Source organism: Aristolochia californica, unplaced genomic scaffold (genome assembly GCF_029961685.1).
Source record: "Aristolochia californica isolate CCGP_79_NKW_82.1479 unplaced genomic scaffold, dmAriCali1.0.hap1 SCAF_6, whole genome shotgun sequence".
NCBI lineage: Eukaryota > Viridiplantae > Streptophyta > Magnoliopsida > Piperales > Aristolochiaceae > Aristolochia > Aristolochia californica.
Window position 1 is genome coordinate 8,040,318 of NW_027182257.1, and position 26,280 is coordinate 8,066,597.

Consider the following 26,280-nt stretch of genomic DNA (forward strand, 5'->3'; position numbering starts at 1 on the left):
CGTCTAGCACCTCTCGGGCGCCTAGAGTTAATGACAAAGAGCGGATTACAATAGAATGCAGAGAATCAATTTCCTATTGTGATGATGCTAAAATTACCAACTCTGGATTTTACCGTGATTCATGCCACTCTCGAGCGCCACGTAATCACGAATCTGATTTCTCAATCCTTGTGTCTATCCCCTCTCGGGCGCATAGAGTGAAAGACAGAAATCGGATTAAAATACCAAAATCCAACCTCAATTATAATCCTACCTAATTAGCTAATTTAATCAAATATCCAAAAAAAAAAATCTTACATAAATATTAATTATCAAATCAGATTCAATTAACTTTCAAAACCTAAGTTCAAACCATATAAAAACTAAATTCAATAATGATGAATTACTCCCCTTCTTCCTCCTCTCGCTTGGGCAGCAACTCGTTCTCACGGGTGCTGCAATTTCGCAAAATCAATGGCTTCGGGTTGGCAAGAGTGAGTGGCCGGAGGTAGAGACGATGCCGACGACGAAGGTTGGAAGCCGACGGATGGAGGGAACGTCCGGCGAAGAACGAAACAGAGATGAAGTTCTCTAACCGACTCTCTCGAGTCTCGGTCGGAGTCGGAATCGCTCCGGGAATGGTCGAAAATACGTAACCGACGCCGGAGGATGGTCGGAAAGCGGAGTTGGCACCGGAGAAGCCCTCTCGGATCACTTCTCGGCTTGGCAAGCGACGACTGTCGAACTCACCTCGATGGAGACTCTCTCGAGCTCTCCTCGGGTTTGTTCTCGGTTGCTGGACGGCGGTTGACAACGGTGGACAACGGTGGGGCGGCAAACAACGGTTACGTGGCGACCGACAGAGGGAAACTCCTCTCGGGTCTTCCCCTGTTTCGGTCGACGGTCATGCTCTGTTTTGTCTTCCCGCTCGGGTCTCCCCTCTCGGGTCCCCACCCTCGGGTCCCCTTTCGACCTCCTCTTTCGACGCCCCCTTTTTGCTTTAAATACCATCTTATTTATTTTAAAACGATTTGACCTAAAAATCATCTCCATTTCACTAAGGGCATTTTGGTAAATATCTCCTTCTCCACCATAATTCTCCTGAAATTCCATAATTAAATCTATAAAAAGCATTTCAGGAAGAAATAAACCTTAAAAACAATGAAATATAATTCAGGAGAGAAAAATATGCAATATCGACAGTGATTAATGCCAAATTCAATAAATGCTCATTTCATTGGAAAACAGATAAATAACCACCTATAACACAATTATAAAGGTTATTCTATTATAATTAACTTAGTTCTCATGTCAGAATATAGCATCTATCAGCTAGGTGCTTAACAATCTCCTATTCCTTTGAAATGGTAACTGATTCAGGCTCTACTGGTAGAGGTAGAGGGTCTATCCTATTTGAGGGAAAAGCTGGGCCTAGCGTTTGTAATCACTAGTTTTCCTTCTATGTCCTTGATGGTTTTACGGGAGAGGGGAAGATGTTTGGGTGCCAAAGGTTGGACTACCCATTATGTTGGCCTTGTTAACTCTCGGGGGTCGAGTTCTTCTATGGTCATGTTTTTAGAATAACCAATGTTTTTGGCTAATTTTATGGTTTTCTTTGAATCTTTAACTGGAACTTTTCCAATGTGGATTCCTCGGGCTACTACGCATATGAGTATGCGCATAACATTTCGTCCTCTTTGAATTCCATTTTTCGACCAGTTGTCTATGTATATTTTTAAGGACAAGGTATCTTGAATATGCTTGTCTTTTAAATCTATTTGTATATTGGGCCAGATTTTAAAGGAAACTGGGTCTAATCCTAAATTTGCTTTAACTCCTCTGAGTAGGGCTTTTTCAAAATTATTCATTACTGAGTTATCCACGATAGCTGCGATGAAGGGTAAATTCTGATTGTTTCGTATCAAGGGATCTAATCCTATACGAACTAGTCCATAATGGACATATTTGAATCGTTTTGGCTTTGCTAAGTCAGATTCACTTAACAATCTATAGCAGAAGGTACCTGAGTCGGTATCCTATATTTCTACTAATAATTCCTTTTGGAAGATGAAGGATTTCTTTTGGAATTCAATCTAATCTTAATTATAGACTTAAGTTATCCTAGGGATACTTATTGTCCACTTTTGTCCATCCTGCATATGATTAGGATGTTCATCGTATTCTCCCTGTGTTTCATGATGTACATGAACACTGTTTTGAAGAGAAGTACATTCTATACCTATTTGTTCAGACATTTAGGAATTTTAGTTGAGACATTGTTTCTTCTAATTTTCGGAACAGAATTTCAATAAGTCGTTCCAATTGTACAAAGTGATGAATGGAGAGGTATGCTGGATAACAAGTTCTCTTAATTCACCATTTTGAGTTATGATGCAAATGTCTCATATAAGACGATCTTTATCTGTATCATGTTGATTTTTTACAGTAGCTATTTTACAAATTGCTACTTGTAAATCTTTTCTACTTGGTTTTTTATTAACTAGTTTATTTTTCATCTCTCGAATCGGTGCTAAGATCCTAGTGTGATTTATTTCTTGATCTAAAAATCTTTGTAGGTCAGTGAGGAATTTTACTGTTTCATTAGTATTTCCTATTTTTAGTACCTCAAGATGGGCATTAATGCTTCTCTTGATTCTTTGTACGTGATCATTTACTGCGCTTTCAATTCCTATGCATAGGAAGACAATGTATTCTCCGGTGTATTTTTCACAACAAATTTTCATAAAGAAACTGTGATGCATATCACCAACCAAATCCATTATATTGTTTAATATTGGATTATTTTTGTCATGTCATCCATGTGGATAACCTATTATTGGACACACATGGGTATGTCCAGTTTTTAACATCGTGTCATATGAAGGACCGTTAAGTTCCTTCTGACCGACCAACTGAGGTCTTTGGTACATTTAATACATTTGTGGAATACAAATGTGATTTGGGGTGTGACCGGTTGTGGGTCATAACTGTTTTGGGAGTATGTATACCTAAACAAAAAAAAACCAAATCTATTACTCGAGCTGGAAAGGAAGTCACAATGGATCCATCTTTGATGGAAACAGACTTGTTTAAGAATAAATTTTCATTCAAGAAAAAATTGGTTACCCCGTCTGAGTTTACAAGGTTGCAAAGCCTAAATAAGCCAGACAAAACAAGTTTTAATGAGTTTGAGTTTTTGAAGAAAATTCTACCTTTGAAACTATCAGATATTATGTCTGAAGAACCTTCGCTACGCCCTCAAAAGGTGGAAAACATTCGTTCAAAAATTGAATTCGATCATACTGTTCAATTTCAGTGATGGAATGAGCAAATCGGACAAGGGATGAACACTCCCTTTTTCACCACTGAATCCAGCAATAGTTGGAATTAAGTGAAACTAAGTCATGAGATTGACTCAAAATATGCATCCATACTTTACGCATATGGATTCATAAAGTAGATAATGATTCACTCCACCTATTTATCGGTTTTGGAGAAGATGCCAAAAGAGATGGTTTAGTTGATCCCTTAATTTGGTTGCATAGATGTGAAATTTTCTTTTTGAACCAAGGGACTACTGAATGGGATTAGGTGCAACTAGCTTCTTTCCATATGACAGATGAAGCCATGTTATGGGTTACTCAAGTAGAGAAAGAGAGACCAGGGATGACTTGGGGAGAATTTAAAAATCTATGCACAGTTAGATTTGGCCCTCCTGCCAACAGCAATCCCCTGGGGGAGTTAGTCCTATTGAGACAAACTGGTTCGGTGGAACAATATAAAAAACTGTTCCAGGAAAAGTTGGCTCATGCTTGTGAGAGGGTATTGGTTGACCAACAGGTCTCCCTATTCACAACAGGTCTCAATGAGTTTCTGCGGCTGGAGGTAGAACTCATGCCTACGGATTTAGCTCATGCAATTAATATGGCCCAAACAATGGAACAACGACAATAGTTGCAGCAACGTAAGCCGGATTGGTTGGGTGAGAGGAACACTTCCTCCAGGTGGCCAGGGCGCCGCTATACTTCATATCAGGGAGCATCTCCAGCAGCCCCATCCAGACACACTCTGTTATGGTCTCGGATCTGACACGTGGATTCTTTGGGAGGATCTAGGGTCTGCCACGGATTAAGAGTCTTCCAAGCATTACCGTAGGGGTAGTAGGAAGACATAGGGAGAACGAAAACGAAAGATCAAGCCAAAGGGAAGCTTGAAAACCCTAGAGCTCGTTGAGGAGAACTCTAAGCCTCTTTACGCTAAATTTAACCTAAATCTTAATACTTCAATTTTTTTTTCTCATTACTCTTACCCCTTAAATAGGGTTCACCAGGTTAGGCTTTAAGATAAAATATTACAAAAATACCCCTATAAATAAAATATTCCAAAAATACCCATATGGCCTAAAACTGAAATAAATAAAGTAAATAAAAGAAAACACTAAAATAATAATGTTATTGCCTGCATTACATTACACCCCCTGGAAGACGAGCTTGTCCTCAAGCTCGGAAGCAGTGTCTGTGCAAGTGTCAACCGCGGTATTGGATTGCCTCAAGCCAGCGAAAGATTTTTTTTTCCCAAGTTGACCCGGTCCGAGTTGGCCTGGGTTGACTCGGTATTGGACCCCCGGTCCCGCATGTGACTCAGTTTCCTGCGCTCATCAAATTTTCCTAACTTAGGAAAAATTGAATCGGGAGTCATCTTCCTCCTTCGGCGGACATTTCTCCGACGGCTCTTCTGGGGAAATCGGAAATCTTCCTCCTCCTCATGTTGACCCCAAAATGAGCGGCCGTCAGACATTTCGGGAACCTCGGGTCCTCCCCTCATGGCACTGACTAAGGCAGGCGACGGTCGTATGCCATCCTCACGGCACCGCACAGTGCGAAAATTTCGCCGATGGAGTCTCCTGCTGCTCCAGCGGTGAATCGCAGCCCGTTGCCCCCCCCCCCCCCCCCCCCCCCCCCCGGAACAGAGACCCCTTGCGGAATTGTCGCCTATTTCACCGACGGGATCTCCTGCTTCTCCGGTGATGAAGAGACGTCCTCTCAGGTGTCGGCGCTTGGAATTTTTCCAAGACAAAGTGCTCTCCGAAACACATCCCGATCGGAAGAAGCACCGGAAATATTACCTTCTCCTATTCGGCAAGGTGTTTTGCTTGCCGTGAGCCTTGTTGGTGTGAATTCGGATTTGAGGTCTCACCCAATTTGTCCAACGCCGACGAGGTGTTAGCAGAAAACCCCTCCGAATTTGGATTTCTTGAGTCCCGACCGTCAGATTTTTGAAATTTGGAGTCCAATTTCTTATTTGTGTCCCCAATTTCGGATTTCGCCGCCGCTGGAGAGACAGGGGGCACTCTGATTTCTTGCATCTCCTGCCCTTCCGAGACATCTCGAGCGACTTCTGCTGCGAGTTTCTCTCTCGCAGCAAACTCTCCCCCTACGTTTTGTGCCCGCATTGTGGTCCTTCCCCTCGTTAAACTTGTTACGTTGTTCATCTGCCCATTCAACCTCTCTATATCAAGATTAAATTTAGAGAACCTCTCTAGGGTAGTATCAAATTTTCTTTCAAGCAATTCAAAGTATTCATTGGTGCTTCTCTCTGTCGGGTTACCCTGCTCTGATACCAAGTTGTTACGATCCCGGATCTTACACGTGGATTCTTTGGGAGGATCTAGGGTCTGCCACGGATTACGAGTCTTCCAAGCATTACCGTAGGGGTAGTAGGAAGACATTGGGAGAACGAAAACGAAAGATCAAGCCAAAGGGAAGCTTGAAAACCCTAGAGCTCGTTGGGGAGAACTCTAAGCCTCTTTACCCTAAATTTAACCTAATTCTTAATACTTCAATGCTTTTTTTCTCATTACTCTTACTCCTCAAATAGGGTTCACCCGGTTAGGGTTTAAGATAAAATATTACAAAAATACCCCTATAAATAAAATATTCCAAAAATACCCATGTGGCCTAAAACTGAAATAAATAAAGTAAATAAAAGAAAACACTAAAATAATAATGTTATTGCGTGCATAACACACTCCGACTAAGACTCGGGTAGCCGATCCCCACCCTGGTAATCCCCTACCGAACTATATAAAAAAATTAACGAGTGCGGAGATGTCAGAAAAGCAGTCCTAAAATTTATGTTATAATTGCGATGAGCAGTATCGGGTAGGGCACCAATGTAAACGATTGTTTTGTCTCAAGGTGGAGGATTCAGAGGATCCAGAGGATATTATCGAGGAGGAACCATCGGAGATATCCTATCATGCTATTACTGGGCAGAAATCGCCTAATACAATGCAAGTCCGAGCTCATGCCATCGATCGAGAACTGGTGGGATTAGTCGACTCGGGGAGTACACACAATTTTTTGAGTTTGACAGCCGCACAACATCTCCAGCTTCAGATACACACTCATCTAATAGCCACCGTCTCAGTGGCCAATGGCGAGAAGGTCCCTAGCTATGGGATTAGTAAGGTGGTAACTTTTTCCATTGGCTCTACTTCGTTTAATGCTGATTTTTTTGTTATTCCCCTGGCGGGATTTGATATGGTATTAGGTATTAAATGGTTACAAACATTGGGGCACATTCTGTGGGACTTTTCGGCTTTAACCATGAGCTTTGATTTGGCCGGGAGTCGGGTGCTCTTACAGGGCCCACTGCATGCACACTTTGCAGACACAGGAATAGCCTAACAGTACTAGTGATGGTCTGGTTGAGGAGTTCTCTGACCTCTTCTAGGAGCCATCGGGTTTGCCTCCCCTGAGGCACTATGACCACAGGATTTGTCTAAAACCAGGATTTGAGGTAGTGGTCGTGCAACCGTACCGTTACCCACACCTTCAGAAGGACGAGATAGAGCGTCAGTGCCAGGAGATGTTGAAACAGGGTCTTATTCGTCCCAATCGCTCCCCGTTCTCTTCACCTGTCTTACTTGTGAAGAAACATAATGGGACATAGAGGTTCTGCGTGGATTATTGGGAGTTGAACGTGCAGACAGTAAAAGACAAGTTTTCAATTCCGCTAGTGGATGAGCTCCTGGACGAGTTACATGGTTCGTGGTTATTCACAAAACTTGACCTCCATTCGGGATACTATCAGGTCCGGATGCACCCCTCTAATATCGAGAAGACTGCATTCCGCAGTCAACATGGCCACTTTGAGTTCGTTGTCATGTCGTTCGGGTTATCCAATGCACCCTCCACTTTTCAAGCTTTGATGAACGGGGTATTTAGCCCCTATCTTCAAAATTTTGTTCTTGTGTTTTTCGATGATATTCTTATATATAGAAAGTCTTATATTGCAAGTCTTATATAGCAAGTCGGTTGAGGAACACTTGGCACACTTGAGGATTGTTTTCGAATTGTTATTAGCACATCAGCTCTATTTGAAGCATTAAAAGTGTTCTTTTGCGGCTTCACATGTGGGGTATGAGGGACACATTATCTCACATTAGGGGGTTACGGTGGATCTAGAGAAGATCTGAGTTATTCACAAGTGGCCGCAGCCACAGTCTTGTTCTGCATTACGGGGTTTTTCGGGTCTTGCGGGCTACTACCGCAAATTTATTCAGAACTATGGGCCAGTGGCAGCACCATTGACCAGCCTACTCAAGAAAAATTCCTTTATTTGGAATCAGGAGGCCACCAAGTCGTTTGCGGCACTCAAAGCTGCCCTCGCATCCGCGTCAGTATTACAACTTCCCAACTTTGACGAATTGTTCGTGGTAGAGTGCGTCGCTTCAGGTGTGGGCATTGGGGGCCGTTTTATAGTAGCTAGGCCATCCTATTGCTTATTTTAGCAGACAGTTGGCAGTCTGTCATGGCAAGCTGGAAGCCTATGAGTGCGAATTGATTGGGTTGGCCAAAGCGGTCCAACATTGGAGGCCTTATCTTTGGGGCTGGGCTTTTCTCATACGCACAGAGCACTACAACCTTAAATTCCTACTAGAATAGTGTTTGATGATGTCGCCACAACAGCAGTGGATCATTAAGTTGTTGTGGTTTGACTTCTCGGTGGAATATCATGCGGGGAGATTAAATAAGGTGGCAGACGCCTTGTCACGGTGTTTTGAGGATCATCAGTCGGTCTATTCGATCAGCCAGTCGAGATTTCTCATCCTGGACTTGGTGAGAGACGCACATGCCACTGACCCTACATTGCAGGAACTGCATCAGAAGATTTCGGAAGGGACAATGAATTCGAAGTGGTCCATCCAGGATTCACTTATTTATTACAAGCAACATATTTTTCTTCCACCTGAGTCCGAGTTGATTCCAGCTATTCTCTTGGCCTACCATGATAGTACACACGAGGGGATACAAAAGACTTTGCACAGAATTCAAGTAGATTTTTACTGGCAAGCCATGAAACCCTCTATTGCAACTTATGTGGGCAACTGACAGGTCTACCAGCGCAACAAAGCCGAGCACTTGAGTCTAGCATGTCTTCTCTAGCGTCTGGCCCTTCCTACGAAGGTTTAGGTCAATATTTCGATGGATTTTGTGGAAGGTCTACCCTTGTCCTCCGAAAAATCCGTACTTTTTGTGGTGGTTGATAGATTCTCCAAGTACGGACATTTTATACCTCTAGCTCATCCGTATACATCAACACGGGTTGCTCAGACTTTTCTGGAGCAGATAGTCCACTTACATGGCATTCTAGAATCCATTGTGAGTGACAGAGATGCCGTTTTCATGAGCACTTTTTGGCGGGAACTGTTTCGCTTGAGTGGGACTAAATTGAAGTTCTCCTCCGCCTATCATCCACAGACAGACGGGCAGATAGAGGTGGTGAACCCCACCATCGAGATGTATCTACGGTGCTTGGTGGGGGATCATCCGCGACAATGGGTTTAGTGGCTTCTGTGGGCCGAATACTGTTACAACACTTCATTCCACTCTGCCTTGCAATCCACTCCTTTCTGGGTTATATATGGCTGGGATCCACCTCGCCTTCTCTTGTACAACCCAAGGTCCACCCTTGTGGATGTGATTGATCAGGCACTCATGGACCGGGATCTGCTGCTACAGAATATCACAGAACAGCTACAATGAAGCTCAGATGAAGGATGCCTCTGACAAAGGCCAGCGTGAGGTCTCTTTTGAGGTTGGGGAGTATGTGTGGCTACGGCTCCAGCCCTACTGTTAGCAGTCTTTTGCGGGAACTCCACGTCATAAGCTCTCTCCCATATTTTTTGGGCTGTTTCCCATTTTTCGACGCATGGGACCAGTCGGCTATCAGCTCAAATTACCGGACACAGCCAAAATTCATGATGTGTTTCATGTCTCTCTTTTTAAGCCACATTCCGGGGCGCAGCCTACATCCACTCCATTCCTACTACCGGTTGATAATGGCGGGGTTATTCTTAACCCAACTGTGGTGTTACGCACGCGGCTGACCAATGACCATTGGGAGATTCTCGTTCAGTGAACGGACACTAACCCCGACGTGTGGACATCTTCAAACAAGTCTACCCAGCTTTTGAGCTTGAGAACAAGCTCTTTCTCCATGGGGAGGCAGATGTTGTTGACTCAATAGCACACCGAGTACTCAATGAAGGAGGCAACAACAACTCACTCAATAGGATTTATTTCTTATATTACTTTGAGTAGGATTTATTTCTTATATTGTTTTAAGTAGAAGTTACTTCTAGTTACTTTTATATGTAGGGGCATTATGGGGAATTATTGTAACCCTAACCCTAAAAATCCATGACGTGATCTATTTAAGGGAAAGGAATGAATGAAATAGGTAAGCTTTGATATTTTAGAATAACCTAGGGTAAATAGGCTGAGATCACCTCTTGATCCCGAGTTTAGGGTTTACTCCAAAAATCCAACCTATTCTTCACACTCCATTGCGATCCATCTTCATCCACCTTCATCCACCATCATCCATAGATGGAAGAGGAGCATCCTACCCCTTTTTTGAGTCCAAAGAGAGGGTCTTCCCTCCTCCTCAGCGTCAACAACAAGTAGGGGTTCAATCCCTCTTGACGAGCAGCAAAAAGGAAGAGTTTCTAGTTCTTCCACGTGAAGGACTAGTGCAACTCCTCTTGTTGGTGATTCATCACAGAAACAGAGCAAGAACAACCATCAATGTGAGCCAAGGCTGCCCCCTATGCTAGGCCTTCAATCCTAGCACGAGCTGCACCAAATTAGGGTTGAAACCCTGATTTACGTGAGCAAGAACAGGTATTTCTTCCATTATCTCTCCACCTGAATTAATTCCATTCTAGCTATAACTTTAGCACTAGAGTGAGTTCATAAAAAGGGAGACTAATCATTGGTGGATGATTATCCTAAGAAGGGATCTTTAACCCTCCTTATCGAGTCCAGCAACTCAGTACCAGTGTTGGATTCACAAATCCCACGCCGTGTTACTAGATCCATGACCCGGGACCGTAACAGATACCCATATGGAAGATAGTTTTCGAGACAATTTCCACGACCGGACAGAGGATAATTCTCGAGAAAGAGAAAGTTTCTCCCACTCCAAAATATCCCTGGGAGGACAAAGGTATTTGACAAAATACACAAATGTCGATCCATCTCATGCTACTAAGGGACACCAATCCATGGATAGCATAAACCCTTTTGGATTTTATCTCAACTTGAATTGCCCCAAGGATGCATAAAAAGTTCTTAAAGAATGGGAAAGAACCATGAGGAATGCTGCGAATATGTATGAATCTTAGGATAGAGATTCAACATTTAACTTCTTTACCCATACTTTACAGGGTAACGTAGCTCATTGGTGGGGCAACCTTCCCGAAGACCAAAAATGAGCAACAACGACATCTATAGCTTCAATCTTAAAAGGATTAGTGGCTAAGATATCAAAAGAATTTCTAGGAATACATCCAACCCTAGAAGCTCACAAAGAGAGTACTAAACAAAGAAAACGTTTAGAAACTCTTCAAAAATTAAACAAGTTACAAATTTGTAACATTTTTTTATGAGAAGTATTATTGCGAATTTGCAAGTTACTTCTACAAACTGACAAAAGATGGTCAAAAACCTTACCTATGCATCTTTTATTCAAAATTGCCAGAACCTTTTGCAAATATAGCTGAAAAAGACTACAATATAAAATATTGGCAAAATAATCCAGATTATGGTACTGTAACCACGGATAGTTTCCTAAATTTTGATACATTAGGAAGAAGTGATAGGTTTGTACAAGACCTGTTGGCAAATATCTATGAAGCCAAAAAAAAAAATATACAAAAGAAAAGTAGTAAGGCACACAAACAAACATTATGTAGTTCTAACTAGAACAAAAATGTAGGAGCTTATGGTTGTAAAACCAACTATCATCAGCAAAGAAAATATCCTAAGAAATTTCATAGCAAAAAAATTAGGGTACAACCAAGTTCAACATCTAGGTATACTCCCCGAAAGTGATACTTCAGAAAAAGAACAAACTTTGGCCCCACCACATCCAGTAAAGGGTCAAATTCATATTGCCCAAAGGGGAAACCCCCAAGCAAATGCAAATTCTGGACATGCCAAAAAGAAGGACATTTCGCTCAAGATTGTCCAAATACTCAAAAAACACGGCAGTACAATCCTTACATGTTACTCGTCGAAGACAAAGGCTTGGAAATCATTTATCATGATGAAATCTGGTCAGATGATGAAGTATATGAACTTCAACTTGAAACTGAGTCTTCCACCTCAGAGAACTCAGAAAACCTGTTTGACTCTTCAGGCACCTTCTCTTAATGAGTATTCACATAAACGCAGAGCATTTATCTTCTGGAAATTCTTATATCACTGTCATGCTTAAGCTACCTGGATATATCAGATTCCATATACACGCTTTCATTGACACAAGAAGTTCATATTGTCTTGCCAGACAAAATTTACTTCCCAAAGATCTATGGAAACCACTTGAAGTACCCCCTTCAAGTAATAGTCGGCTCAGGAGAAAATATTTTTCTTCCTGCAGAAGCCCAAAACATTCATCTCAACATTGGAGGTGAAAAGTTTATGATCCTAAAACTCATTAGTTTAGGACCAAACATAAACTCAGGACCATATTTAGTCCTTGGAAATAAATGGCTCATGTTCCACGCCCCTGTTGAATAAACACCAGCATACTATAAACTTCGTTGTCCTACTCGATACGAAATAGATAATTCTATCGTATTTATTTATGCAGTAAAACCCTCTGAAGCCTTTGCCATTTCTGGCAATGGAGACGTTCTCCATCAGGTCTACAAAAAATGAAGCAAACGTGGTGATGAGGTTCCCCCCTTGGAATCTCTCCTAATCGCAGAATCCTGCTACTCAAAAGTTCAACAACTTCTGGATTTCACGTATTCTGAGAAACCATTAGAATGGTGGAGTAAACAAAAACCATATGCCGACCTTAAACTTCTTATTCCTGAAAAAATAAATTCGAGAAAAACCTATGGTTTACACTCCTTCTGATGTTGAAGAATTTTCAACACAGATAAATGACTTGCTCACTCTAGGATTAATAAATGTAAGTTATTCTCCACATACTTCTCCTGCTTTTCTTGTTAGGAATCATGCAGAGATAAAATGTGGAAAAGCAAGAGTGGTCATTAACTATAAAAAGGTTAATGAAGACACAAAAATGGACGGTTACTACCTTCCCAACAAAGAAAGGTTAATAGCTGCAATAAGAGGAAAACAATGGTTTTCCAGGTTCGATTGCAAGTTAGGGTTTTGGCAAATTCGTCTCACCGAAAGAGTTATTCCTCTTACTGCATTCAGTTGTCCTTGGGGACATTATGAGTGGCTTGTTATGCCATTTGGGTTAAAACAAGAACCCAACATATTTCAAAGAGGAATGGACGACATCCTCAAACCATTGTTTAAATTCTGCTTAGTTTATGTTGATGACATTCAAGTCTTTTTGGAAACAAAGGATCAACATAAAGAGCAAGTACTTAAGGTATTAAATGCCTTAACAAACGTTGGTACAACAGTCAACAAAAAGAAATCAGAATTGTTTAAAACTAAGATAGATTTCTTAGGATTAAACATCTCAAAAGGAGAAATCATTCTTCAAAATCATATTCTAGAAAAAATAGCAGCTTTTCCAAATGTGATAGAAGATGTACAACAACTTCAACGATTCTTCGGATGCCTAACATATGCTGAAAAATTCATTAACAATTTAGTAGAAATTAGGAAACCCTATAAACTGAAGTTAAACAAAGATGTCAAATGGGAATGGACTCCCATAGACAGTTCAGAAATTATCCGGATCAAACAAATGATGAAATGACTCCCAGCGTTACCTCTACCAGATCCAAATGCAAAAATAATTTTAGAAACTGATGCCTCAGATCATACTTGGGCAACAGTACTAAAATTTAAAACCAATGATTCTGAGAGAATATGTAAATATACGTCAGGAACGTTTTCATCTGCTAATATAAACTATCATTCTTAGGAAAAGGAAATTTTAACAGTAAAAAATTGGGTAAAGAAATTTTATGTTTATCTTGCCCCGAAAGAATTTCTAGTTAGAACTGACTGTAAAAATTTTGTTGATTTTATGACAAGAAATTTAGAAGATTCACTTTGTTGAGGTAGATTACTCCATTGACAGCAATGTTTCTTCTAATTCTCTTTTACTGTTGAACATATTAAAGGAGATAAAAATTATTTACCTAATACTCTTACTCAAGAATTTTCACGAAAATTTTCATGTATTATAGACAGGTAAAATGGATCCCCTCAGCAATACACTGACGGACCTAGCAGTAGCAATCGCCTGTTATGCCCTATTTCGGATCAACCACCGGACAATTTCTTCCAACGTGGGGAGGAAGGGATTGAGCCTTGAAGGAGGCTCAACCTTGGACCTCAGAGGGAGAATCTGACCTAGACCTCTCATGGAGAATTTGACCTATTTAATTCTAATTTTCTCAATACTTACTTTTTTTATTCATCTCACGTCCCTATATAGGGAGTAAGGGAAAACATGCCAAAGGCCATAAGTTCAAAAAATTACAAATAAACCCCTAATGAATAGAAATTGAAAATAAACCCCTAATGAATAGAAATTGCAAACAACCTCTAATGAATAGAAATTGCAAATAAACCCCTAATGAATAGAAATTGCAAATAAACCCATAATGAATAGAAATTGAAAATAAACACCTAATGACTCCATAACATTACTCCCCTCCGGGAGAACGAGTTTGCCCTCAAGCTCGAATGTAGAATGGCATGTCCGTGCCGACGGCTAGGTCCATGTAAAGTGGAAACTTTAGTATCAGTAGCAGCGCGCTGGAGTACAAAAGTAGAGCAACCTAATAGAGGAGCAATTTTTTTTTTTTTTTTAGTGTCCTTAACTCTTCACCCTCTTAGAGCTCAAACAAATATCATCACCATCATTGACAAAATTTTGAGGATAATTATAGTGTGAAAACATGCTCAGTAACTTGTCAACTAAATCATGTGCCTGTATTGCATGGGGGCCACATATGGATCTCCTAGATGCATCTGATCTTGCATAGATAAGGAGAAGAGCTTCAGCGACAACTCAGACATCAACTATGCACCGAATGTTGTGTTTCTGTCCATACTTCAAAGCTTCACTTGCGGCTATTGTTTTTGCAAGGCAGTACCAGTTCCCAGTTGTTCTGCAGTATACTTTGTCTGACCAGCAAGTCTCATCCATGATTGTATCCTTTGGCCACGTTGTTGGCATAGGAACAACAAAGGGAGAAGAAACAACAATAACCTGTCTCACAAGTGCCTCAGTAAATGCCTTAGGTACATTGAGGGTACCAGTCACAATAGGCTCAATTAAGTCAATCTCTGGATTGGGGACACTACCTAGAGGGATTGGACTTGCAACATGGAAGACTCCAGCATATCCTGCATTAGCCACACCAAGAGAGACATAAGCCAGCAATTCGGCCCTAAAGAGTTGAAGATTTTCAGGGGCATGATCCAATTTCTTCAAATGAGCAGCTTCAATGCTGGACTCCACTTCAATCATAATAATTGAATCATTGAGATAATCCTTTGGAGGAATTCCAGCTTCACAAGTAGACAAAGAAGTGGATAAAGGGCGCTCACTGCCCTGCAGGGAAAGGTCTTTTTCTTGTTGTATTTCTTTTTCAACTTTTTCAAGATAGTTTGGATCATCAAACCATAGGTCAAGGAGTTCTTTTTTAAGTTCCTCAAAGGATATAGTCTCTTCTAGCTCTAATGTGTCATAAAAAAGAAAATAGTAATTCCCATGCCTGAATAACATCACCTGCTAGCTCTGGTGGAAGCCTACTGCTCAAAGGTTGACAAGGAGGAGGAACTCTCGGTTCATTAAACAAATCCTCATTGCACTGCTTCTTAGATTTTCTGAGCAAGTCATCACTGTGGGACCCTAAATAAGTCCTCCTCATATAATATTGGCAACAAGAGTGGGCCTCAAGAAGTTGTTCTTTTAAATGTTGAACAAATTCCCCATCCAATCCAAATCTATCGTGGTCTAACCTTTTTGCAGTAGCTCCACATGTCATTGCAAGCTCACTCTCACTATGAATTCCAAGAGAAGTATATATACCAGTAGTAGAACTGCAAAATTTAGTCAATAGGTCAACACTGCTGTCAGCTCTAGGGTGAGTTCCATCCAGGCCGTGCTTACAGAGAAAATGAAAGCTACCTGACTTTCTCTAAACTTCAGAACAAGCATTAACAATAGACAAAATGTACTCCACTGGTCCCAAATCCTCACAAATTTTTGTATTTGCAACATGGGACGAAGTGTTGGTGTCTGTATCATACATCTCATCTTCCCAGTCTATAAATGTTGCATATAAAATTACCACAGAATCGAGAGAAACCTTGATAGAAAGTGGAATCATGATTGAACACAGAAGCTCAAACCGAAGAGGTATGACTAGTAATTCATACCATGGCTATCGAGCATTATTAGTGACTGGGTGAGGAACCACACTATCTTGTAATATCTTGTTAAACAAGCCAATAGGAAATTCAAAGTAATCCACTCTAAACAACCCAGGGATCAAACCAGTGTAAGTTTGAACGTTAGGACAAACACCTCTATTTCTCATGTCAATGAGCAGATCACATGCTTCCTTAAGACGACCAGCATTGCAAAGACCATGAAGGAAACACGAATAAGTAACAGAGTTTGGCTGAGAACCTACCTTGACCAGTCTATCAAAAACCAGAGATGCCGAATCGAAGCTTCCATTTTGACAATGCCTCACAACTGCGTGGACGAGGGTGCTCCATTGGATTGCCGAGAAGAAGATTGAAACTGATAGCTGTTGGCCGGAAGCCAATTCCCCCCAAAAAAATTTTCTGAGCCATGCCCACCCAATTTGGAAGTTGGGATTGCCAGTGGGAGATGATGGTTGGAAGTCACATCCCATTGGATAAGTTTCCAACGGTGATTCCTCATTTTCCGGTGGACTCTTGTTTTTGCCGGTGCTTGTAGATTTTCGGAGACAGAGGAGGGAGGGTCGAATTGATTCGCCGTGACCAAGGCAGATGGGAATACTTTTGTCTGCTGTACGACAAGATGTGCGGCTGGCCGTGAGAAGGGGATTTGGCAGGTCGAACCCAAATCAGCCTGTATCGATGGGATTTGGGCAGAAATGTCTTCCGATTTCCCAAAATTTGGGTCCCGCCTTTTGATATCGGGAGGTCGGAAAGCTTTTTCGAGTCTGTGATCCTTCGAACTGGAAGCTTTTTCGCGTCTGTTGTGCAGCAAGAGGTACGGCTTCCCGTGAGACAAGGGTGGGGAAAAACCCCTCCGGTGTGCACGATTTGGGGTCGCCGCCGTCTGGTGTCGGAATTTGAGGAGCTTTTCCGTGACCAAGAGCTCCCGAATTGGCATTTTGGCCTACGAAGGTTGTGCTGGGTGCAGAGGAGCCCTAGGTGGTTTGGCCTACGAAGGTTGTGCGGGGTTTGATGACGCAGAAGTGGTGGGGTTGGGGGTGGGCAGGAATGGTGGTGCTTGACCAGAAGAGTGGAATTTCCCAACGACATCTGACCATGACCCACTTCCTCATTCAGTAGCCATATGATCCGCTGTAAATTTTCATTCACGGCGTACATGTTCGTCTTGATTTCCTCCATGGCCTGCACCATGGCCTGATGCTGTTTCTCCATAACTGGACGTTGTTCGACCAAATATCGACGCAAATCCTCCCAGGAAAATGAATCACCACAGGTGGTCCGCTCTGATACCAAGAAGATGTTATGCCCCATTTTGGATCAACCACCGGACGATTTCTTCCAGTGTGGGGAGGAAGGGAACGAGCCTTAAAGGAGGCTTGACCTTGGACCTCAGAGGGAGAATCCGACCTAGACCTCTCAGGGAGAATTTGACCTGTTTAATTCTAATTTTCTCAATACTTAATTTTTTCATTCATCTCACGTCCCTATATAGGGAATTAGGGAAAACATGCCAAAGGCCTTAAGTTCAACAAATTACAAATAAACCCCTAATGAATAGAAATTGCAAATAAACTCCTAATGAGTCCATAACATCGCCACACTCACGGTATTGTTCTCAAATCTACAGTTACTCTTCGACAGTCTTTTAGTTCTTTCTAAATGAGGAGACATATCAAAGAACTGTGCCCGTTACGGGTTAAGTGGAGAGCTCTTACAACTCAAGGTTAAGGAATTAACCAAAGAGTTAAAAGAACTCACCAAAAGGCATGATATGCCAAGCTCCACTGGGACTTCTACAGGATGTCCATCGAGAGAAAAGGAAGCAACAACGTCCACTAACAAGCAGACGGATGACTGTAATGTTTTGATAAACACAGGTCCACCCGGGATTTCTACCGGTCATGCCAGGCATGAGAAGGAAACCACAACCCAATCTTCTTTGAAGATAGGGGAATGAGGGATTTCTACCTGCTAGTCCAGAGCTGGAAAGGAAACCTTAACGATTTCTTCGAAATCGGAATCAGGGACTTTCACCTGCCAGTCTGAAGCTGGAAAGGAAGTCATAACAGATCCATCTCTGATGGAAATGGACTTGTCTAGTAATGAATTTTTATTCAAGACAAAATTGGTTACCCCGTCTAAGTTTACAAGGTTGCAAAGCCTAAATAAACCAAGTAAACAAGTTTTATAACTCTGATTTTTTAAAGAAATTTAAACTTTTGAAACTTTCAAACATCATGTCTGAGGATGTTATGGACTCCATAGCATCAAGAGTGGCTAACCGGAGAAGAGAATAGATGGAGTAAACTTGTATTTCAGTACCTTAGGGGTTTAATTGTAATTTGAAGTTCCATAAGGGTCTAATTGTAATTATAGAACCTTTGATGTTTTCCTTGACCTATTTAGGGCGTCAAGTGAAGGAATGAAGACAAGCATTGATCATTAGTCTAAATGAGATCAGGTTCTCTCTCAAAAGAGGCCTAACGTGGGAGCTCCTTTTCAAGGCTCACGTCCTTCACCATTGGACGTTCCAAGAACCCCAAATCCTTCCCTTCCTCATCCTTCAATCTGGAAGCTAGAGGAGATCGCCGGGTGACTCGATCCATGGCTAGAGAGCCTAACAACGTGGTATCAGACAGGACCACCCTTGGTGATTCCTCTTCACCTGCAGAAATTCGAAATTTTGTGGAAGAAAACCATGCTGGTCTTCAATCTCAAATCAATGGATTGGAGGGAAAATTCCAGATGTTGCTGTCACGCATGGAAGAAGGATTCACCCAGCTTTCAGTCCAGATGGCATCCTCATCACATCCAGCAGATCCTCTCAACCCTCTGCCAACGCCTCCACCTCCTCCCCTACGCCAAACACCTCAACCTCGTGGGGGCCTCAATCCAGCCCCTCCTACCGTGCCAAGGTACACAAAGCTTGATTTTCCAACGTATGATGGGTCCTCCGACCCTTTAATGTGGTTGCACAGGTGTGATCATTTCTTTTCCAATCAAGGAACTCTGCCCGAAGGCAAGGTTCAATTAGCCGCCTTCCACATGCTCGATGAAGCGCTTATGTGGTTTCATCAATTCAAAAACGAATTTGTGGTCTATGATTGGGAATTTTTCAAAGAAAATTGTATGCTACGGTTTGGTCCTCCGCTTCGCAGCAACCCAGTTGGGGATTTGGTCAATCTAAAACAGCTTGGCACTATAGAACAATATCAGAAATTGTTCCAAGAAAAACTTGCTCGTGCAAGTCATTTGGTCCGACCTGAACTTTATGTCAATTTGTTCACGGCTGGCCTGGTAGAACCCCTTCGCCTAGAAGTGGAATTGGAAGCCCCCACCTCCCTAGCCCACGCCATGAATTTGGCAAGAGCATTGGACACCAAACAGCGCCTCTTCCATGAGTCCTTAAACAAACGTCCTCCTTGGCAACCTCGCCCACAGCCCCATGGCCCTTATCCCACTCCCCCCAGGCCTCCTCCCAACCAACCATCACCACCACCACCAGCCTTTACACCCCCACCAGGATTTATCAAACGTCTGACAAAAGCAGAAATTGATCAGAGGAGGGCTCAGGGCCTATGTTTCAATTGTGATGAGAAATTCGTCAAGGGCCATCTATGCAAAAGACTATTTTGGGTAGAAATAGAAGACCCTTCAGAGGATGACTTTCAGGAGGATATGGACCAAACCGAGGAGGACACACCAGAGATCTCCCTCCATGCCATGACCGGACTGCATAGCACAAATACCATGTAGGTCCATGCCACCATGAACCATCATATTCTGCTAGCACTCGTGGACTCAGGCAGCACACATAATTTTATAAGCAGCCAGGCAGCACATCAGTTGGGGTTATCACTACAGCAAAAATCAGGAATATCAGTCTCAGTGGCTAACGGTGACAAGGTCACCACAGTGGGGTTCGGTTCAGCAGTGCCCTTTACTATTGAAGGTCACTCCTTTGTAGCAGATTTTTTGGTCATACCGCTGGCTGGGTTTGACCTTGTCTTGGGAATTAAATGGCTACAGCGATTGGGTCCGATCTTATGGGATTTCCAATCCCTGACCATGAGTTTTAACCAGGACACACATCCGATCACCCTCCATGGCAATAGCGCCCAGAGGCCATGCAGCCTCCACACACTTTCGGTGGATCCTTCAACAGGGAATAACTTAGCTTCATTGTTGGCTGAATATGCTGATTTATTTCAGACACTTGCCGACCTTCCTCCTATAAGAGAGTGTGATCACAGAATTCGTTTGAAAATGGGCACAGAACCAGTGGTAGTGCGTCCCTACCGCTATCCCCATGTGCAAAAAGATGAGATAGAACGACAATGTCAACAAATGCTACAACAAGGTATTATTCAGCCTAGTCGTTCTCCTTTTTCATCCCCGGTATTACTCGTAAAGACATCCGATAAATCTTGGCGCTTTTGTGTGGATTACCGTGACCTCAATGCTCGCACCATCAAAGATAAATTTCCAATTCCAGTGGTCGATGAATTATTGGATGAGCTACACGGCTCTCAACTATTTACAAAGTTGGACTTAAAATCTGGCTACCATCAGATTTGGGTTTATTCAGAGGATATCGAAAAAACTGCCTTCCGCACCCACCATGGTCACTACGAGTTCTTGGTGATGCCATTTGGGCTATCCAATGCCCCGTCCACCTTTCAAGCGCTTATGAACCAGGTATTTCGCCCTTTCTTACGGAAGCATGTCTTAGTTTTTTTTGACGATATCCTGGTCTATAGCAAAACTTGGGCAGCACACTTGCATCACTTGAGACAGGTTTTCACCATTCTCCGAGCACACCATTTATTTCTTAATCGTGCCAAATGTGACTTTGCCACATCCGAAGTAGCTTATTTGGGGCATGTGATCTCAGCATCCGGGGTGAAACCAGATCTCAGCAAGATACAATCGGTGATGGATTGGCCCACACCTCACACCGTTACAGCTTTGAAAGGGTTCCTTGGTCTCGCAGGGTATTATAGAAAATTTATCAAAGAATACGGTCACCTGGCAGCACCATTGCATAATTTACTGAAGAAGCATGCCTTTCAGTGGTCTCAGTTGGCAGACTCCTCATTTAACAACTTAAAACAGGCATTAGCGTCAGCACCAGTTCTCCAATTGCCCAACTTTGCCGAAAATTTCATCATAGAATGCGATGCATCCGGGGGAGGGATTGGTGCCGTCTTGCAGCAACAGGGTCACCCCATTGCCTATTTCAGCCGCCATCTCGCTCCTCACCATCACAAGTTAGCCACGTATGAAAGGGAACTTATCGGTTTGGCCAAAGTTGTGCAGCATTGGCGGCCGTATCTGTGGGGCAGACCTTTTGTGATCAGGACAGACCACTGTAGCCTCAAATATTTATTGGAGCAGCGCCTTACTACATCCCCACAACAACATTGGCTCAGCAAATTAATGGGATTCGATTTTCAGGTGGAATACAAACCGGGTTATCTCAACAGGGCAGCAGACGCTTTGTCACGCCGGGAACTAGAGGATTCACATTTGCACGCATTGAGCCACCCCAAGTCGCCCTTGCTGGACACAATCCATCAGGATACTAGCCATCATCCAGATCTCCTTGAGTTACAAGCTCAAATCGAAAACCATTCCAAGGATAAGAACTGGACACTACAGGACGGTCTCATTCTGTATAAAGGACGCATATATCTTCATCCTTCGTCGGTACTCCTTCCTGCCATTATTGCCTCCTTTCATGATAGTACACATGAGGGCCAGCAGAAAACATACTTCCGCCTCAGTCGGGAATTTTATTGGAGCGGTATGAAGCGGGTCATTGCTGAGTATGTTGCAGCGTGCCAGATCTGTCAGAGGAATAAGTCAGAATCCTTACAACCCGCCGGCTTGCTCCAGCCACTTCCACTTCCTTCACAGGTATGGGCAGATCTATCAATGGATTTTATAGATGGTCTTCCTCCTTCTGCAGGGAAATCTGTTATTTTTGTTGTGGTAGACCGGTTCTCGAAATATGCCCACTTTATGGCCCTCAGCCATCCGTATACAGCCACACAGGTCGCTCAGCTCTTCATGGATAATATTGTCCGTCTCCATGGCCTTCCGGAGACCATCACCAGCGACCGTGATGCGATCTTCACCAGTAAATTCTGGGGGGAACTCTTTAAGCTCCATGGTTCTAAGTTAGCTTTCTCGTCAGCATACCACCCTCAAACAGACGGCCAGATAGAAGTGGTTAACCGCACATTGGCGATGTATTTGCGGTGCTTTGTGGGGGACACGCCCCGACTGTGGGTTCGTTGGTTAGCATGGGCGGAGTATTGTTATAATACCTCATACCACACCGCCTTGGGTACTACCCCTTTTCAAGTTGTTTATGGACGCGAACCTCCGCGACTACTTTCTTATGAACCGGGGTCTTCGCGGGTAGCAGCATTGGACCAAGCATTAGCCGACAGAGATGCAATGCTTGCTCAAGTCCGCCTTCAGTTACAACGTTCACAAGCAACTATGAAGCATACTTATGACAAAGGACACCGTCCCCTTTCCTTTGCACCTGGAGAATTTGTTTGGCTCAAACTTCAGCCATACCGCCAACTATCTCTTGCAGCCATCAAACGCCATAAGCTCTCTCCAAAATTTTATGGGCCGTTCCAGATCATGCAACGTATTGGCACTGTGGCGTATCGTTTGAAACTTCCACCAGACGCCAAGCTCCATGACGTCTTCCACGTCTCCCTTCTCAAACCGTTCAAGGGAGACTCACCACTGCTGCATACCCCTCTGCCTCCTCTCAAAGATGGCAGGTCCATGCCCACGCCCGCTCAGATCCTTCAAGCCAGGCGAGTTAGCAACGCTTGGGAAGTGTTGGTTCGGTGGACTGACAAGGAATTGATAGAAGCCTCTTGGGAGACACTCGAGTCCTTCCAGACTCTCTTTCCCACTTTCGAGCTTGAGGACAAGCTCTTTCTTCAGGAGGGGGGTGATGTTATGGACTCCATAGCATCAAGAGTGGCTAACCGGAGAAGAGAATAGATGGAGTAAACTTGTATTTCAGTACCTTTGGGGTTTAATTGTAATTTGAAGTTCCATAAGGGTCTAATTGTAATTATAGAACCTTTGATGTTTTCCTTGACCTATTTAGGGCGTCAAGTGAAGGAATGAAGACAAGCATTGATCATTAGTCTAAATGAGATCAGGTTCTCTCTCAAAAGAGGCCTAACGTGGGAGCTCCTTTTCAAGGCTCACGTCCTTCACCATTGGACGTTCCAAGAACCCCAAATCCTTCCCTTCCTCATCCTTCAATCTGGAAGCTAGAGGAGATCGCCGGGTGACTCGATCCATGGCTAGAGAGCCTAACAGAGGAACCCTCACTACGTCCTCAAAAGGTGGACAACGTTTGTTCAAAAATTGAGTCCGACCACACCCTTCAATTGCAAAGATGGAACGAGTAAATCGGACATGGGATGAACACTCCCTTCTTCACAACCGAGTCTAGTAACAATTGGAATCAAGTGAAACTGAGTCAACACATAGACTCAAAATATGCATCCATACTTTATTCCTATGGATTCATAAAGCATAGTGCTTCAAGCCACCACTTTATCGGTTTTGGAGAAGTTTCCAAAAGAGATTATGGAGACTTACAAAAGTTTTATCTCCATAACAAAAAGCAAAGGAATCAAGATTAATTTCGTTTCCTGCATAGCTGAGATTGTTACTGACATCAAGATGTTTCCAAGCATTTCTGTAGTAACTCTTGAAGGCATCAAAGAAGGTGAAGCTACACTGGAATATGATCCCGGACATATTCCAAAGGCGAAGCCATGCCCCGAAGTAGTCTAGCCAACCAGACGAATACAAGGGCTCAAACTTCTGACACAGTACATACAATAGCTGGTTCAGAAGAAGAAAATCATTATCTACAAGACATCCTTCCCACTGATGATCGTCTCGAAGAGCTATAAAGAGACTCCTGCATCTGTTCATACCAGTCTCAAAGTAACGCTGAAGAAACTCCTCAGAGGAAATATTTCCTTCAGGAAAAATACAAAGAAAGGCTTCTGCAAGATGGCCCAAAAGATTTTTCCAAAAGAACACACCTGTAGATTGTGCACAAAAAGGCAGCTGTCTGAATGAACAGTTAGCAGCCATGTCAGTAGACACTACAACCGACAAGACAACAGCCACTCATGCAAAAGACAAAATCAAAGTCAGCAAAGGCGGCTACAAACGATTCCTATACGTCATCAACATGATGTCACAAGAAGAAAAGTATTTACTACCCCTGCTTTCGGCGTAGAAAGGTATTAATGAAAGGGAAAAAAAGGAAAACCAAAAAGACAAAAGTTACCCTTTGTCTTTAAACACTGACCTTTCAATTAAGGGTAAAAGAGGAAATAAAAAAACCCTCGCGGCTATAAAACCGAAGCTCTCCCAATGGTTGAGACATTCGAAAAACACTCCACTCTTTCATACAAAGAAGAAGAAGAAGGCGATTTTCGGCGAGCATCCTCTGACAACTTCCTCAAAGCACGATATGTACAAAACAGCCATAATGGCTAAGTAGTATAGAGGGAGCTGACCGCTAGCACAGTCGGTAACTTCGTGAGTTATGTAGCTATGTAGTTTTTATTTTTCCTTTTTTATGGATATGTATTGTTTTTATTTTTTGTCAAACAATATTTTATATTTTTACATCTTTGTAATATTTCAATTCGTACAATGAATGTTATATTGTTCATCTTCCGCATTTGAATCTCCAGTGTTTGTTTTTACTATTCTAAAGTTATTGTACATTTTTACTCTTCATGTTTACTGTTCACTCGTAAATAGTAATAGTATCGAGATAGTGCCAAATAGGACAGAAGTTAGAGACTTGGAATTATTCGGCTACGCTCCGAGATAGAAAACGAAACGGGGTTGTGCTCTACCCTACTGAACCAACCATGGAGCCACAACGATTAACATGCTCAGCTTGGGGACCTCTGAAAACCGTGAGGATGTATAAAAAATTGCCCACATTGTGGAAAGTCGGCAGGAATAGGGTTAAACCCCGAAGAAGTTCTGAGTAGCAGCAGAAGTCATGTTGGACCTATTAGATAACTATTAAAAATAGACTCAAATGAGTAAATAGTAGTGACATGTGGTAGGAACTAGCGGGAATATTAATGGTGAAATGATAGAAATGTATGAATAGGACTGTATGAATAGTATTGTGTGAGTCATTGTTATTTTTTGCTGCCCCCATCTCCTGTCATAAATGTCAGTGTGTTCCCGTTGATTTTAAAATGGTATCAGAGCAATAATGCTTTTGGTATCATACTAGGCTGTTATAGTTCCATTGTTTTAAAATGGTATTAGAGCAATAGTACTTTTGGTATCATATTAGGCTGTTGTAGTCATTGTGTTTAAATTGGTATCACAACGAGGGCAGCGGAACTAGAAACATGTTACGGTCCCGGATCTGACACAAGGATTCTTTGGGTGGATTTGCAATCTGCCACGGATTACCGTACGGATAGTAAGGATTGAAGGAAGACATGGAGAACGAAAACGAAAGATCAAACCAAAGGGAAGCTTGAAAACCCTAGAGCTCGTTGAGGAGAACTCTAAGCCTCTTTACGCTAAATTTAACCTAATTCTTAATACTTCAATGCTTCCATTTCTCATTACTCTTACCCCTTAAATAGGGTTCACCCGATTAGGGTTTACAATAAAATATTCTAAAAATACCCCTATAAATAAAATATTCCAAAAATACCCCTATAAATAAAATATTCCAAAAATACCCCTATGACCTAAAACTGAAATAAAATAAAGTAAATTAAATAAAACAACTAAAATAATAATATTATTGAATACATAACATTTAATGTTATTGTGTGCATAACATTACACCCCCCTTGGAAGACGAGCTTGTCCGCAAGCTCGAAAGTACGGTCTGAATGCCGACGTCTCCAGCTGTGCCGAAGTAACATCCGCGATATCTATGAACACCCTCTGGATGCCCAAACTTGGAGTTTTTTTTTTTTTTTTTTTTTTTTGGGTGGCCCCGTCCGAGTTGGCCTGGGTTGACTCATTTCAAGAAACCCGATCCGGCGCGCGACTCTGTTTCCTGCGCTCATCAAATTTTCTTAACTTAGGAAAATTTGAATCAAAACCCATCTTCTTCCTTCGGCAAAAATTTTGCCGACAAGTCTTCTGCGGAAATCGGAAACTGACCGTATCCTCCTGCCGATCCCGAACATAGCGGCCGTCGGTAAGTGCGGAAACCTTGTCGACAGCTGCTCCTTCCCTCACGGCACCGACGAAGCCGGGCGATGGTCGTCTTCCATCCTCACGGCCCCGAACAGGGCAAAAATTTCTCTGACGGAGTCTCTTG

General features: G+C 42.5%; 1 protein-coding gene across 1 annotated transcript; it reads right to left on the reverse strand.

The window, feature by feature from the left end:
- Nucleotides 1-1,016: 1,016 nt before the first annotated feature.
- On the reverse strand, nt 1,017-17,108 carry LOC137935238 (uncharacterized). Its single transcript, XM_068779928.1, has 3 exons — nt 16,959-17,108; nt 16,139-16,839; nt 1,017-1,080 (listed from the first exon to the last, which is right to left on the reverse strand). The coding sequence occupies exons 1-2, from the start codon at nt 17,106-17,108 to the stop codon at nt 16,198-16,200; spliced, it is 792 nt and encodes a 263-aa protein (XP_068636029.1). The 3' UTR covers nt 1,017-1,080; nt 16,139-16,197.
- Between the last annotated feature and the right edge of the window lie 9,172 nt (nt 17,109-26,280).

Bases quoted from the DNA above. Each gene is read 5' to 3' on its own strand.
- LOC137935238 (XM_068779928.1), bottom strand. From the start codon at position 17,108: ATGGAGAAACAGCATCAGGCCATGGTGCAGGCCATGGAGGAAATCAAG. The intron at 16,840-16,958 runs GTCAAGCACCAC...CAACCTTCGTAG, and splicing joins TGGGAAATTCCACTCTTCTG to GCCAAAATGCCAATTCGGGA.